This window comes from Scomber japonicus, chromosome 19 (genome assembly GCF_027409825.1).
Source record: "Scomber japonicus isolate fScoJap1 chromosome 19, fScoJap1.pri, whole genome shotgun sequence".
Lineage (NCBI taxonomy): Eukaryota > Metazoa > Chordata > Actinopteri > Scombriformes > Scombridae > Scomber > Scomber japonicus.
The window spans coordinates 7,041,060-7,055,116 of NC_070596.1; the positions used below are offsets into that span (position 1 = coordinate 7,041,060).

The 14,057-nt window shown below is 39.3% G+C and overlaps 1 protein-coding gene across 1 annotated transcript; it reads right to left on the reverse strand.

Moving 5' to 3' along the window:
* Positions 1-2,651: 2,651 nt before the first annotated feature.
* LOC128380387 (zinc finger protein 883-like) lies at positions 2,652-6,531 on the reverse strand. The gene is made up of 5 exons (XM_053340190.1): positions 6,171-6,531; positions 5,077-5,263; positions 4,917-4,988; positions 4,496-4,558; positions 2,652-4,021 (listed from the first exon to the last, which is right to left on the reverse strand). The coding sequence occupies exons 1-5, from the start codon at positions 6,441-6,443 to the stop codon at positions 2,730-2,732; spliced, it is 1,887 nt and encodes a 628-aa protein (XP_053196165.1). The 5' UTR covers positions 6,444-6,531; the 3' UTR covers positions 2,652-2,729.
* Positions 6,532-14,057: the final 7,526 nt, after the last annotated feature.

The window sequence follows — 14,057 nt, forward strand, 5'->3', positions numbered from 1 at the left end:
CGCTGATATGACCGTTAGTCATTCATTTTAGCAGTACCTTGTACCATGAAGCAGGAAGTAGCACACTGAATTAAAAATAAAAACAAGCACAGTTTCTCTTAAGGGGTGTCTGCCTTCTCTTGAATCTGCCATCACTTTTCCCAAACCACTCCAATTTTTTTGACAGTTTGACAACTTGAGCCTATCCGGTATACATACATCACTTTGTCTTTACACAACCTTTTTAAAGAGCTAATAATAAACCAATCATTGTGTATTGTATGTTTTACAGATTATCTTAAAACATTCTTGCAGAAGAGCTTCACCTCAGCATCACTGGGAGTCCAATCTCCATAAAAACACTGAATTCTTAGCAGCATTAAGCGCGGCTGGCCTAAAGGTTATACTAAATGCAATAAAGTGGTATTAGCAGTGTGTGACCTGCTTAGTGCAGCATGAGACAGAGTCACACAGGGAAGCACTTGGTGCAGCAGCAGCCGCAAGCAAAACTCAGCTCTTGACTGAGCGAGTCGTACGAGGACAAAGGTTTCATTTCAGGACACTGTCACACATCATGCTCAGACTGACTTTATGTCTACATGCAGCAACTTTTAGAGAGAAAGGGGGGAGGGAGCAGGGTAGGAGTATTGATTACATCCAATCAAGTTTCAAAGCTTCTTATCAAATGTGTTTTTCAAGTGATGATAGTCTATTGATTTTGGTTATTTCTTGAATTGCTATTGTTGTGTTTTGGTGCATTTTATGTTATTATTGTTGTCTTTGTCTTGTGTTGCTCTTTTTGGGGTTTTTTTGTTTTTTACTTTTGAATTAAAAAAAGCCTGACAAAGAGGGATGTTGTTACCTTAACAAGTCTTTCTTAGGGTAAAGGTTTGCTTGATGAATGAATTAATTAAACAAAGATGATATATACTAAAAAAAAAAAAAAAAACAAGTCTAAACCTTCTCCCTTTTCAAATCTCCCATAACCTGCTGATCAGAACATGGATTACAGCCTCTCAGCGAGGTCACATCCTCCTGAAAATGAATTTAACAACATTTCTATTCTAAAGGATATTCAATGGGTGAATATATAAAGAAATGATTGTTGACAGTGTTTATTTCTCAGGTGCCATTGGAGCTGCATGTTGAGCTGCAGCGTCATGTATGTGGTCCTTTACCACCACCTAGTGGACAATTTTAGTGCAAATGCAATTGTAACATGTTTATTATAGAACATCAAAACAGTGGAAATCCACAATCATGCAGATACAAAACAGTTAAATTAGTCTGTAAAAATGTGAAAGGTAATCTCTTACCTCCTATGCAGTGAGTCAGATCGAAGGGAGGACACATCATCTGTCCACAAGAACATCATTATTATTATTATTATTTTTGTGTTTTACCAATGATTCTGGGATACTGGTGCCTTATCATCAGGGTCTTTCTCAAGTTTTCATTTGAATTTTTTGGGAAGAAAAGGACACATAATACATGCTTTATGGCATTTTTATGTTCACAATATTTCCCTTTGTGGTCACTTTAGTGAAATCAGGTGTTCTCCAGGAGGTTTTGGTATCAATTATTAGAGAGGAGAGCACACAGTTGGGACAGATGTGATCACTCTTGAGTTTGTATTTAATGGCATTTACATTGTTAATTGTTAATTAAAGGGTTCAGGGGACCTAAACAAATTTCTTTTTTCTCTAATCAAGCCTATAAGTACTTTCCACACCTGTTTATTAGATAAAAAAGAACATTTTTTTCCTATGATTCAGTTTTTATTTCTATCTAGGGCAACATTTAAGGTAAGGTAATGATAACATTGTTTCTTTATCTTCTCCTTTAATTTCACTAATATTCTTTCAAACATTAGATTTTATGTTCAGTTAATTAAGGTTTTATTTGTGATGTTTTTTTCTACATTATCTTAACATTTCCTCCCAGCTCAATGTTGATGTAGTCGGATATCATTATACAACTCTCTTGTAGTAAACAGACATTTGAAGTGAGTCAGAATTACGTGATGTGGTTTTGCTCAAACAGTGTCACATGGAGTGTACATCATGTGCTTACATCTTTCAGTTTATTTCAGTGGTGAGATATTCATACAGTGTTAATTCAGCCACTGTTCCTCATGAAAAAAGCAGCAATATCTCAATGTTCCTCTGAGTCACTTGGTCTGCCTGGCGCTTTCAGACTGACTCACTGACATGATGATGTGTTAAATCATTTTCCTTTTTTTTTTCTTTATTAAACTTATTAACCCCGTCCTTCCCTTCCTGTGCTTAATGACAAGGGAAATAGAAGTTATTTGTATGATTCCAGTAAAACCAGAGAGAAAAACCGAGAACAGCTGCTTTTGGCTACATTTTGTCCAAAAAAACCCAGCCCTCAGAACAATGTAAATCTCCAGTTAGTGGTGTGTAATAATGTTCTATAATGGTATACAATATATTGCCAAAAGTATGTTAACAACCCATTACCACAGAAGGTTGTGTAAATTTGGTCTTGGTTTGGAATTGACCAATTTAGTTCCAGTTCCAGTGTTATATGAATGAATACCCCTTACAGTGTTAATACATACAGATTGACACTGTAATGCCATAAACCATCCTACTGATCTGAAACGAAGATTGCGATAGGGTAACACAACCACAACGACAAACTTCTATTGCCTCACAGTATTTATTGCCACGCTGCCAAGCCGGTCTCCAGTGTATGTACACATAGGCACAACAATCTATGATGTTTTAGATTTTCACTGCAGTTTTTTCAGACTGTCCACCTGTCTCCTGTGGCAGGTGAACCCTCTGATGCTTCTTGAAGTCGCCACTGTGTAGGAAGCCTTTCCCGCAGACCACGCAGTGATACGGCTTTTCTCCCGTGTGGATCCCTCTGTGCACTTTGAGGCTGCTGGATTGAGAGAACCTCCTTCCGCAGATGTTGCAGCCGTAAATCTTTTTCCCCGAATGAATCACTGCGTGCACCTTGAGATTGCTGGGGTTGCTGAACTTCTTACCGCACTGCTCACAGGCGTACGGCTTCTCTCCTGTGTGGACGCTCATGTGGTATTTGAGGTTGACCATGCAGCGGAATTTCTTGCCGCATGTTTCGCAAACCGGCTGCTGCCCTGCTTTCTTCCCAGTGTGGATCCTCATGTGGTTCTGGAGCGCGCTCGCGTGTCCGCAGCGTTTGCCACAGGTCTCGCAGACGTACGGCCTCTCCCCCGTGTGGGTAAGCATGTGGTGCTTAAGGGCACTCCGGTGACTGCAGCCTTTGCCGCAAACCTCGCACGTGAAAAGCTTTTCTCCAGAGTGTTTGCTCAGGTGTTCTTTGAGGACGCTGCCACAATTAAGGCCGTGCGCATGGCAGCAGTTCTCCTTTTGCATATGAGTCACCCGGTGAGTGGTCAAGGACAAAGACGAGAGGAAACTCTCGCCGCACATTTCGCAGATGAAATCTCTGTCTCCCGGATGTAGATTCTCGTGATCTGCCAAACTCTGTCTGCAGTTGAAGGTCTCTGGGCAGAGTGAGCAGACAAACGTCTTCTCCAGGGCACAACACCTGTGACGCTGGAGCGCCAATGCCCCGGCGAACTGATTCTCACACAGCGTGCACGTGTGAGTGGTAGGTTTCTTGAGGCTGTGCTGGCGCATGTGTCTGTTGAAGGTGGACTTGTAAGCAAACTCTGTCCCACAGTCCGAACACTTGTAAAGCTTTTCACCAGTGTGACGCCTTGAGTGTGCGTTGAGCCCGTGCAGTCCGGCGAAACGTTTGCCACACTCGGAGCAGAGGTGAGGTTTGGTGTGAGTCAGGTAGTGCCTTTCCATCAGACACTTCAGAGCAAATGTTTTGACACAAGAAGGACATTTGAATGTCTGTTTCATTTTAGGTGTGCTGGTTGAAGTAGAGTCTGTGTCCTCTTGGACGACATCTTCCTTGTTGGCATTGGAGGCCGGCTCTGTTGTCGTGGCCTCAGAGTTTAGTTTGTCAGGTTCAGATGGTGATACAGAAACAGTCTTCTCATGTGTGGCTATACCAGCTGCAACAAGAAAAGTGGAAATGAAACTAAGCAGGAAGCAAACAACACACAACAAGTTTTAATTCAACACATTTAACAGACATTTATTATGAACCTTTCTCCTTTGCTATTTGTTTTGGTGTTTTATTTCTAACAAATCTTTCTCTCTCTTCCTCTTGCAGTGTGTATGTGTGTGATGAGCTGAAGGCCATGTGTCCCACAAATTAAGAAAATTGCAACTTTTGTTACTTTGTAGGCTTGAACCTGTCTAACTCTCTAAAAAAAGTCCTCCATTTTCTAACAGCATTTTTTCTATAACACACACTAGACTTTGAATAGTTTTTAAATATTCAGACTGCTTCCTTTTATACATTATATTGTGTCTGGTGTGAATAATTTGTTCCTGGTTGATTAAAATAATAGCTTGCTCTCCCTCTGTTTCTCACACACACAAATCTGCTCTGATGGTTTGTAAAATCAAGAAGCAGTAATTACCAGGTTTAGTCACTGACTCTGCATCAGCTGCTTCCACTGTTGATTCTCCAGTCTGCTTCTGTGCTGAAAACACAAAGACATGACATGAATGTCAATGAAGCTTACATTAAGATATAACAGCGTAAACATGTTTTAATGACTGCTTTCTCTGTGGCCATGTTGTATGTTATGTGTTCCATCCTGTTCAACTTCTAACTGTTCATTAGTAACTGTACTAATATCACAACATTGCCAAGAATCTCCTAAAAACACACTCAAGCTAAACATAGTGGGGTAATGTAATGACTAAGTATCTTAAAATTGATTTAACAGAACTTGCTTTTGGCTGCCATAAAACTGCTATGCTGTTTAGTCCTCATCATAAAGCAGATGAATAAATAAATCATTGAATCCATGTATTCTAAATAATGTTATGTTATACCTTGGCTATGTAGATGGTCGTTCTCTTTTCTGTTGTTCTCTATCTTCCGACGAGAGCTTCTCACCACCACTTCTATAATTACAACCACAAAAATATGCTATCATGTTAAGTATACAAAAAATGGCAATGTCACTTCCACTTGAGTAATTTTCCAACTCACGATTTTTGCGCACGGACACTCTGCTTTCTTTTTGTGTCACGCTACACTGCTTCTTCCTATCCACCAACCCAGCCCTCTGTTCTGCTGCAGGACTACCTTCAACTTCACATGTGGACACTTTGAGAATCATTGATATTTTTTCAACCGCACCTTTGGTCCATGTCTCCAGGAAGGCTGCAAACTGGCTCTGGACAGTCATGAGAAAGAGACAATGAAGAGAAGGTTGCTTACGATTTGACTCATTAACTGATTAACTGAGCAACAGAAAATAAATCCATGACAATTTTGATGAAATCTATTACGCAACAATGCTTTCAAGTTTCTCAAATGCTGTTTTTCTCAGTATCATATCATTGTTGAGGTTTTGGACTCCTGACTGTACGAAAGGAACAATTTTCAACAAAACCTAAATTATCCACAGGTTGATATTATTATTCATTACAGTGATGTTGGCAGTTGTGGTTATGACACTGTTGTGAGTCCGTAGTTGCTTTTAGTTGTGTCAAAAACTCAACTTTCATTGATCATATTTAACACTGTCAAAGTCCAGAAGAAAATATAAATTTTGCAGATAGATAGATAGATAGATAGATAGATAGATAGATAATCTTTTAACAGCTTTATTGAAAGTACACAACAAGTTAATGGCACTTTGTATATAACTTGAGTCATAAACATGCCAGGGGACCCAAGGTAAATAGTTAAATAAATATCTTGTAAAGCTTACAGAGGTTCTATGTTTTAATAGCTGTTTTTGTTTGTACATTTACATATAGAAGAAATGTATTGTTTGATATGGATAGTCAGGGCTGAAAAGTTGCTTGAGAATATGGATTTTTCAATATAATATTTGGTCAAAATAGTACAAGCAAATTCATCATATAAAACTGTGAGCAGATATTTCTGTAATATTCAGTGAATTCATAAACAGCCGATGAGATTCATGGGTAATGTAGTTTTACATAAGCGCTGACACTACAGAATAAAAAACGCAGTTTCATTAAAACTTGTGTCGATATATTCATAACCACAACCCATAACATAACACCTGCACGTTGTCACATAAATAATGCGTGTGTATTTGAGTGAGTTACCGTAACAGCTCTGTTAAACTGCTGTCTCTCCTCCGGTGGAGCAACTAAGCACTCCTCCTCTATCTTCACAGCCGCAGTCGTGCAGCTCTGAGCGGACACAACGTTAGCTGAGCACTCGTTCAGAAGTCTGCGGAGCTCCGACACCGCCACGGCCACCAGAGTGTCCACTACAGCAGATATCTGTTTCTCTAAAGTATCCAGGCTTAACACGTTCGTTAGTAAATGCACAGTCTGATTTTTATTAGTTTTTCGGTAGGTACTGCGCTTCCCCATTGTTCTTCTTTGAGTAATTTATGGGAGCATGCTTGCCCTGTAGGTATATAGGTTGCCATCTAGAGGAGAAGAAGCAGTACTGCAAGATTTGATGTTGGCATCAATTTTTACTTATTTATTTATAATTTACAAGAGGGCAGCAGCACCATTATAGTTACATAGATGACAGATGATATAATATGACTATAATATAATGTTTGACATTGTTATATTTGGGTGTCGCTCCTAAAATGTTACAGAATATGCTTATCAACAGTTTGTCTCCTCTACTCAACTGACATGTTTCATTCTGCTCCCATGTTCTTGTGCAGCATCTTCAATCACATCCTTGACCAAACAATTCCAAAACCACTTGTGTTAAAGCACATTCATAACTCTTATTTATTTATTTGTGCATTTAAACCAAATAAAGCAGTTTTGTTTGTTTCTTTATTGCTTGATTTTGGTGGCTTAGGTCTATTCTGGAAGTTTTCACCTTTTTTCTGATCTGAAACTGTAACTACAGTATTAGCAGTACAGATGTTAGTTCTGCTGTACTTCAGCATTGTAAACACTAGAGGGTGATGAACACACCTGATTCCACTAGTCAAACTCCACCAGTATGAAGGCAAACACATCTCCACAGTATCACTTCTGGTAAAAATGAACAAATAAAAAGTTTTTTAGATAATGTGTAATTTATGGACCGATTCTTGAATAGAATTACATGTGCATGAACTATCCTTAAATTATACCAAACACAGTGATAACTTTTAGGGGGAAAAGGTATTCCTCTGTTGCCTAATGTCAGTCCGTCCTTAATACAATACATAGCCATATCGTAGTTAATCCAGATCCAGAAATTCTTGGATGATGCAATGTTCACTGTACTCTTCCTCTTTGAAATCTCTCCAAAGATCCTTTGCTTGGTATTCACAACATGTTGAGTGCTGACGGGACTCCTGTTCCTGCTGAACTGAGCCAGTGTGTTTGATTTCAACTGCTGTCAGCTCAGAAGGCACAAGAGGGAGGCCAGATGTTTCCTCAGAGTGCTGTCAAGACCATTGGCCAAAGACTCCACATGATGTGTCGCTCTGGTGGCGCCATTCAGAGCTTGCCAAGACAGGTGTGAAATTCTGCATGGTAAATAAAACATGGTAGGAATTAAATGCTCATAAGAAAACACATTACCTACATTGTAATACCTTGCACGTAACCAAACTTCATAATATTTATATTTTTTTACATAATGATATTATCTGATAGCATCAGCCCTAAGGAAAAGTAAATGCAGCATTGTCATTAAATATAATCCTCTGATTATTTACGAAACACTTGATTGGAAATATTTAATGGATGAGATCAACTGGCAACACTGCAAATTGCCACTTATTCTGACAACAAAGGGAGAGAAGTTCCAAAAGCTCAGGTAAATGTCAGATAAACATTCGGGTGTCAATAAAAGGCAGAGACAGGACAAATCAGAGCCTTTCATGACTCACATGTGGATCTTGTTAGATGAAAGTGATAACTCTAAAGTTGATCCAACCTGCCACATATACAAATACAGTGCATTATCTGCCTTGTTTTGACACTGTTGAGATAATCGTAGATAATTTATTGCTGTAATTCCTAAACTTTTTGTCCCCAGGGCCCACTCAAATTAGCTCATACTGCTTTTTAGAGTGGTTGAACCTGTTCCAACCTAGACACCCAACCTTTTATCCATTATGTTTGTTTGCTTACTTTTGTCATAGTCTCAGGCTTGGTGGGAAACTGAGAGATGTGCTGGTAGTTAACCGTTTGTGGGTTTTGTGTGTGTGTGTGTGTGTGTGTGTGTGTGTGTGTGTGATACGCCTCACCCCATTTTCGAATACTTTATTTTTCCAAAAACAAATTGTGTGGGTGTATTTTTACTACCCCTATTGCAAATCACTGCTCAATCATACACATACAGAATACCAGTCAAAAGTTCGGACACACCCTCTCATTCAAGGGAATAGAAAACTGTGTCCAGACGTCTGACAGATACTCAATACCTTCCCAGTTATGTGTTGTACCTGTAAACATCAAATCCCAGTTTTGAGAAATCTGGATATTCTACATGGAGTACTCAAATAGAAATCAGGATGCAGTGGCATGTAAACACCTTATCCTGATTTCATTTTCTGTTGGTAGAGGAATGAGAGTCTTAGATGTTGAGGAATCAAGACATAGCTGGACACAGATGATCACACTCTGGATACTGTTTGTCATAGGGGCTAAATATCCAGGTTTCTTACATTCCATGTAAATGCACTGGACAAATGGGAACATGTCTTCATCTTCATCTTTTATAGTACCAAGTATCCATAATTTCTAAGTTGCATATAAAATCATAACTTACAAAAGCATTACCAACATACTTTATCAACATAGGACCTCTATAACATTGATGAAGTATTTTAAATACAAGACCCACTGGCTTTTTGATTCTCTTTGAAGAAAAATGTAGTTTTCGACTGTACTGTCACTTTTAATTTGGGTTCCCTTCCACTAACAGATCTTAAAATAGCTCAAGAATTTTCCTACAGTCCATACTCTGCATCAAATTAACCACAAGATTAGATTTATTCCAGGAATAGGGGTAGACTTATATCAAACCTGAGATCGGTCATTATTGAATGTAGTGTTGTGAGGCAGTGAGTACCCCTTTAAGGATAAGGCTGCTGTTTGTCAAAATGTTTCTTTAAGTCAACAAATCCCATTAAAAGACCAAAACTAACAATGTGTTGGTGCCTCTTAATACTTTCCTATTTCCCTACCATGGCTGTGGCATTCAGTCTTAGTTTATTGGTCCCTAATCAGGACATAAATCTTTTAAAAACACTTGTGCTTGTGCCTGTGCTTTTATGTTTTAAAAGCACAAATATTTTGTTTACTTTTCTTTAAACTCAGTAATTCCCCTCAAACAGCTGAGCACTGCCATTTTTAGCCAATGTTACTCCAACTTCGGACATGGTGCATTTGCAGTTGTAGATTAATACACATTTTATGCTCTGCCAAGTATTTCCAGCAGCAGGACGTAGGTGTATATGGTACTCATTCAAAATAAACTACACAATAATGTTCACAATAATGATGTCAGCCAGTGAAACAGTGTGACTAACTGAATTATGGACAACAGTGGAGCTCACAGGAATAAGATGTATCTGGCTTTTGCCTTTGCTACAAAGACAATACTTATTAGTAGTATCAATTAAAAGTGGGGTTTTTTTTGTTGACAATAAAAAAAACTACCAAAAAACATCAGCCTTATCCTTTAATGACAAAAAGAGTTAAAGTTAGTTTAAGTGATGTTCAAAATAAATCCCCAGATTCTCACTTTTTACAGTTTGAGCACAACATCCTCTGCTTTAGTTTTCATTGTTTGTGAAAAAAACTTTAAAAATATAATTAAACCTTTAATTTTAACTGTTTTTGACAGGAGTATATAACGTTTCTGTGAGTAAGCTGCAGATGTTTGTATCCAAATTCATAACAAGTGAAGAACTTAGCCACTGTGAACAAATTGCTAAGACTCCCTGTTCAGCAGTCGACTAAGCTCTGCACCTGATCAGAAACAGCAGACACAACACAAACACACTAATCCACTCATCTTGTCTCAGAAGACTTGTTCTTTCGGAGTGATCCACAGACTGGCAGCTGGAAGAATTCCCTTCTTAGAAATGTTTAAAAAGGCAGGAAAAAAAGTGTGACACTCTCCTGGAAATTGGAAAACACTTATCCTCCTTCAGCAGCTCTAGCAACAGCAGCGGACACCGTAGCAGTGTAGTAATCCCTGGCAATGTGATTTTTCTATTCTGTCCCAAATCATCATGCCAGAGACCCACACAGCCACAGCAAAGACACGACCGAGTCCTCCAGGAAAAACTCACAGCTCTCCTTCCCTCTCTGTAGAGTCATCCCTCTCTTTTTCTCCTGCTACCTTTTCTCTCACGTTCCAGTCCCTCCGGTCCTCCCTCCACCCCCACTCCCCCTCTTCAGACTCTCAGGCTCCCATGCTCGGTTTAACTTTGGGTATTTCCCTCATTAACTGCTACGCCTATATCAGGAACTCCTGAGAGAGGGCTGAGGGCTGAGGAAGTCTGGCTCTGAAATAAAATGACAGCATGCTCCTCTGATAGTAACTAATGGTAATCACCACCCTGTTCTGCTTGTTGGTCAAGTCTCTTGGCAGGTGTGAGGGTAAATGGGGACACACGCTTCAGAAGTCATTGATTCTCATGCTTCTTTTCTCTTTTGTTAGCTTGACTGTTGCCTACTTTTTATTTTAACATAGGAGGGAGATAAACATAGATTTCTTTTATATCAATAGTCAGATAAATACTCAAAATGTAAAACATTAAATGACTTCACTGCATAATGCTTGAAAGGTTTTTAGCTTGCATGCGACCACTAACCCTTTTCTACTGCAGGATCTCAAAGGATTAGTCTGGTAGATTTCTCTATTTTTCTAATTGTTGCTAAAACCCACAAAAAGACCAAAACCAACAATGAACTGAATAACCTGGTACATAAAAAACTATTAAAAATGTAACATAGTTGTATTGGGTGACATGTTTCTTGTCCTGATAATTTAAATACTACAAGTGTATTAATCCACTACTGGAAGTAATCTTCAAAATTGTATGATTTACATTAAGTACGGCCCATTTTGAGCCACTTCTTAGTTTTTCAGCTTTCTCCACTGCATAACTTAATTTTTTTAAATAGAACATCTGTTTTAAAAGGTACACTAGGCAGGATTTTCCAAAAAAAACAATGTATCATCTCATACAAAAATAATCCCTCTCAATCATCACTTGACACCAGAACCCTAACCCACCTAACCCACCAGACATGGTGTGTGATGGTTTATTTATCTGCAGAGACTCTGCCCTCTGTCTGTATTTTATTATTATTTTGTGTTTAGGACGTTTCTAGGTGTCAACCTTTGGGCAGTAGGTTTGTAGCTCCCAGCCAATAACGGCATACAGGGTGTGAGGTCAGGACTCGTAGCGTAGCAACCAGATTACATCGCTGTCTCAGTTTTTCTACTCTGCTCCGCTCTGCTCTCTGTGTCATGACTTTATGAAGAGCAGCAGGTCTGTGTTGTCTGTTTGACCGAGGATGGAGCTGAGCTACACACACACAGAGCAGACAACATGAAGCTCAGGGTCAGCATTCCTTAAGGGTTGTGTGTATTTATCTGATTCACGGTTTTGTTCTCACCAGTGGTGCTCACTCTCTTCATTCACTCTCTGGCTCACGTGGACCGCTGCTCTCTGTCTGCTCTCAGCTCGCTTGTTAATCTGGGGAGTGGGGCCCAACTTTGAATTCTGTATTTACAAACACCAACTGACAAATCCTGCATAGTATACCTTTAAATTGTAGCTGCAATTGTCTCATTGCTGTGCCATGTGTCAAATAGAGGAATAGCTCCAACTTACCAACTTATGTTGCAGTGGGTGTTTTTTCCCCTCATTTGCCACAAATGGCAGTCAGCCTATCACAGCATGGTGAACTAGAAAAAAGAGAAAAGGCCACAGTGGAAAATTTGCTTGGAAAAGACACACAAAAGTGAGATTTGCACTCTATTTGAAGTCTTTTCAAACTGTATGTTTCTGTTTTACTAGGGGAAAAGGCTTCAAGGATGAGGACTAGTGGCTAAGCCTTTCAGTGGGAGACAGTCCCAAATGGGGCCAGGGATTGAGGCTAGAAGGGTTTGGGTTACAGTTAGTGTTCCTATGGTGAAGAAACATACGGTGTAATCAAATGAACTTTGGGTTGTTTTGTAATTTTAAAAGTAAGTATATGGTGAGCATGCATTGTTACTCCCAAACAATACTGTTCCCACATACCAGTAAGTCAAACCCATCTGTACTTGGCTGTCTTACTCCTGAGACTGTGGCTTCCATCACTGCCTTTTATTGGTCCTGACGGAGGATTTGCGGTGCGAGGGAGCGCCACCTACACCATCTAACGATAAGCAAAAGTTTCCAAGTGGCAACACATGTCCCCAGCAGGAGGTTACTGAGCTGTACTCTGAGAGAAAAGCAAAGTCGTAAATAACTTTCCCACTAGAGCAATTCAATGCAAATCCAGGTTGCATATTTAAGTTTTCGCCTCAAAACGTTTTATTTTCCAGATATTAATTAGAATTGATGGATGTCTTCATATGTGATGGTGATGGATGCATTCACCGATAAGAACTTTTAAATTACCTCATGTTAAATATATGGTGGGAATGATGGCGTTGGCTGATTTGCAAGTGAAGACATGATCCTGCAGGGCTGATAGAGATCTTTCAGGCTGTAATCGTATTATCAGTCTGAGCCTGAAGCTAATGCCACATTGCTGTTTGGCTCATTATGTCTTTATGTAAAGATACAATCAGTCAACGATAAATCAAATGTAGACAGTTGACAGTAAAACAATATGCACATGAGAAATAAAATGATGAGAATGTAATAAGGACAAAATAATATTAATAAAATAAGGATAAAAATAGAAGCAAGCGTTTTGAGTGATTGGTTTAAAAGTAGTTTTGGAGGTAGTTTACACTTGTATTTCCAGCTGTCCACTTGTGATCAGATCACCTGAAACACATGTGGGAATTCCAGGTGTTAACAGGGTCCATTATTCTTGGACATGTGCCAGAGTATTTGCACACAGCACAATACCTGCCCTTATATAGTGTTTAGGGGGCGTTACCTGTGCTTATAACAAACAATCTGCTACATGTCTCCACTTTAAGAGCAGATTCCTCATTCAGCACACCTGGGTAAGAGCAGATTTCGAAAGAACATTTAAGAACATTTGGTGCAGCTGGAGAGTTGACTTTTCTTATTTTTTTCTCATCACAAAAATGTAAGAGAATGTTGCTGCATGAGGACCAATCTCTTTAAATCATTCTCAATCAAAAGTCAGGCTAAGGAGGTAGGTGCCAGAGGACCTGAGAGGCTGTACTTTGTCATATATTTGAAGTATTTGAGACATGTAGGCTGGTGCAAGACTATGAAGTGCTTAAAAAAAAAGTAAAATCATGCTAAAATCTATAGAGTAACCAATCTGTTCTCTCGTGGTCCTGGTCAGCACTCGAGCTACAGAATTGTGAATTAGATGTAGCTGATTTATAATTTTTTCGGGGGTAGACCAGATAGGAGAGCACTGCGGTATTCCAGCCTGCTTGGTATAAAAAGTGTCACTGTATCACTCAGAGAGAGAAATGGTTGCACCTCAGAGATATTTTTGATTTGATAAGAAGCAGATTTGGTGACAGAACGCTTGTGTGTGCATGATTGTTTGCACTGAGCACAGAATCGCTGTCAGGTGCTGGAAGATTATTGAAATCCAGTGCCAGTGCTGAATAAAGTATCTCTTCAACCATAAATCATCAGTGTTTATTTGTGGATCATGGCTGCACTCCACAGTTGCCTCTTTAAAGCTGTCATTCATCCTGAGTTTCTCATGTCACATAAATGATTTTCTTAATACATTTTCAGCTCTTACTCAATCCCTGCGAGACATTGCGTTCACAGTTTGAGAGAGTTCACGCTAAAAAAGGCAAGACAACATGGTCGGGCTGCTGTATGCCGAGGGGTTAGCAGTGCG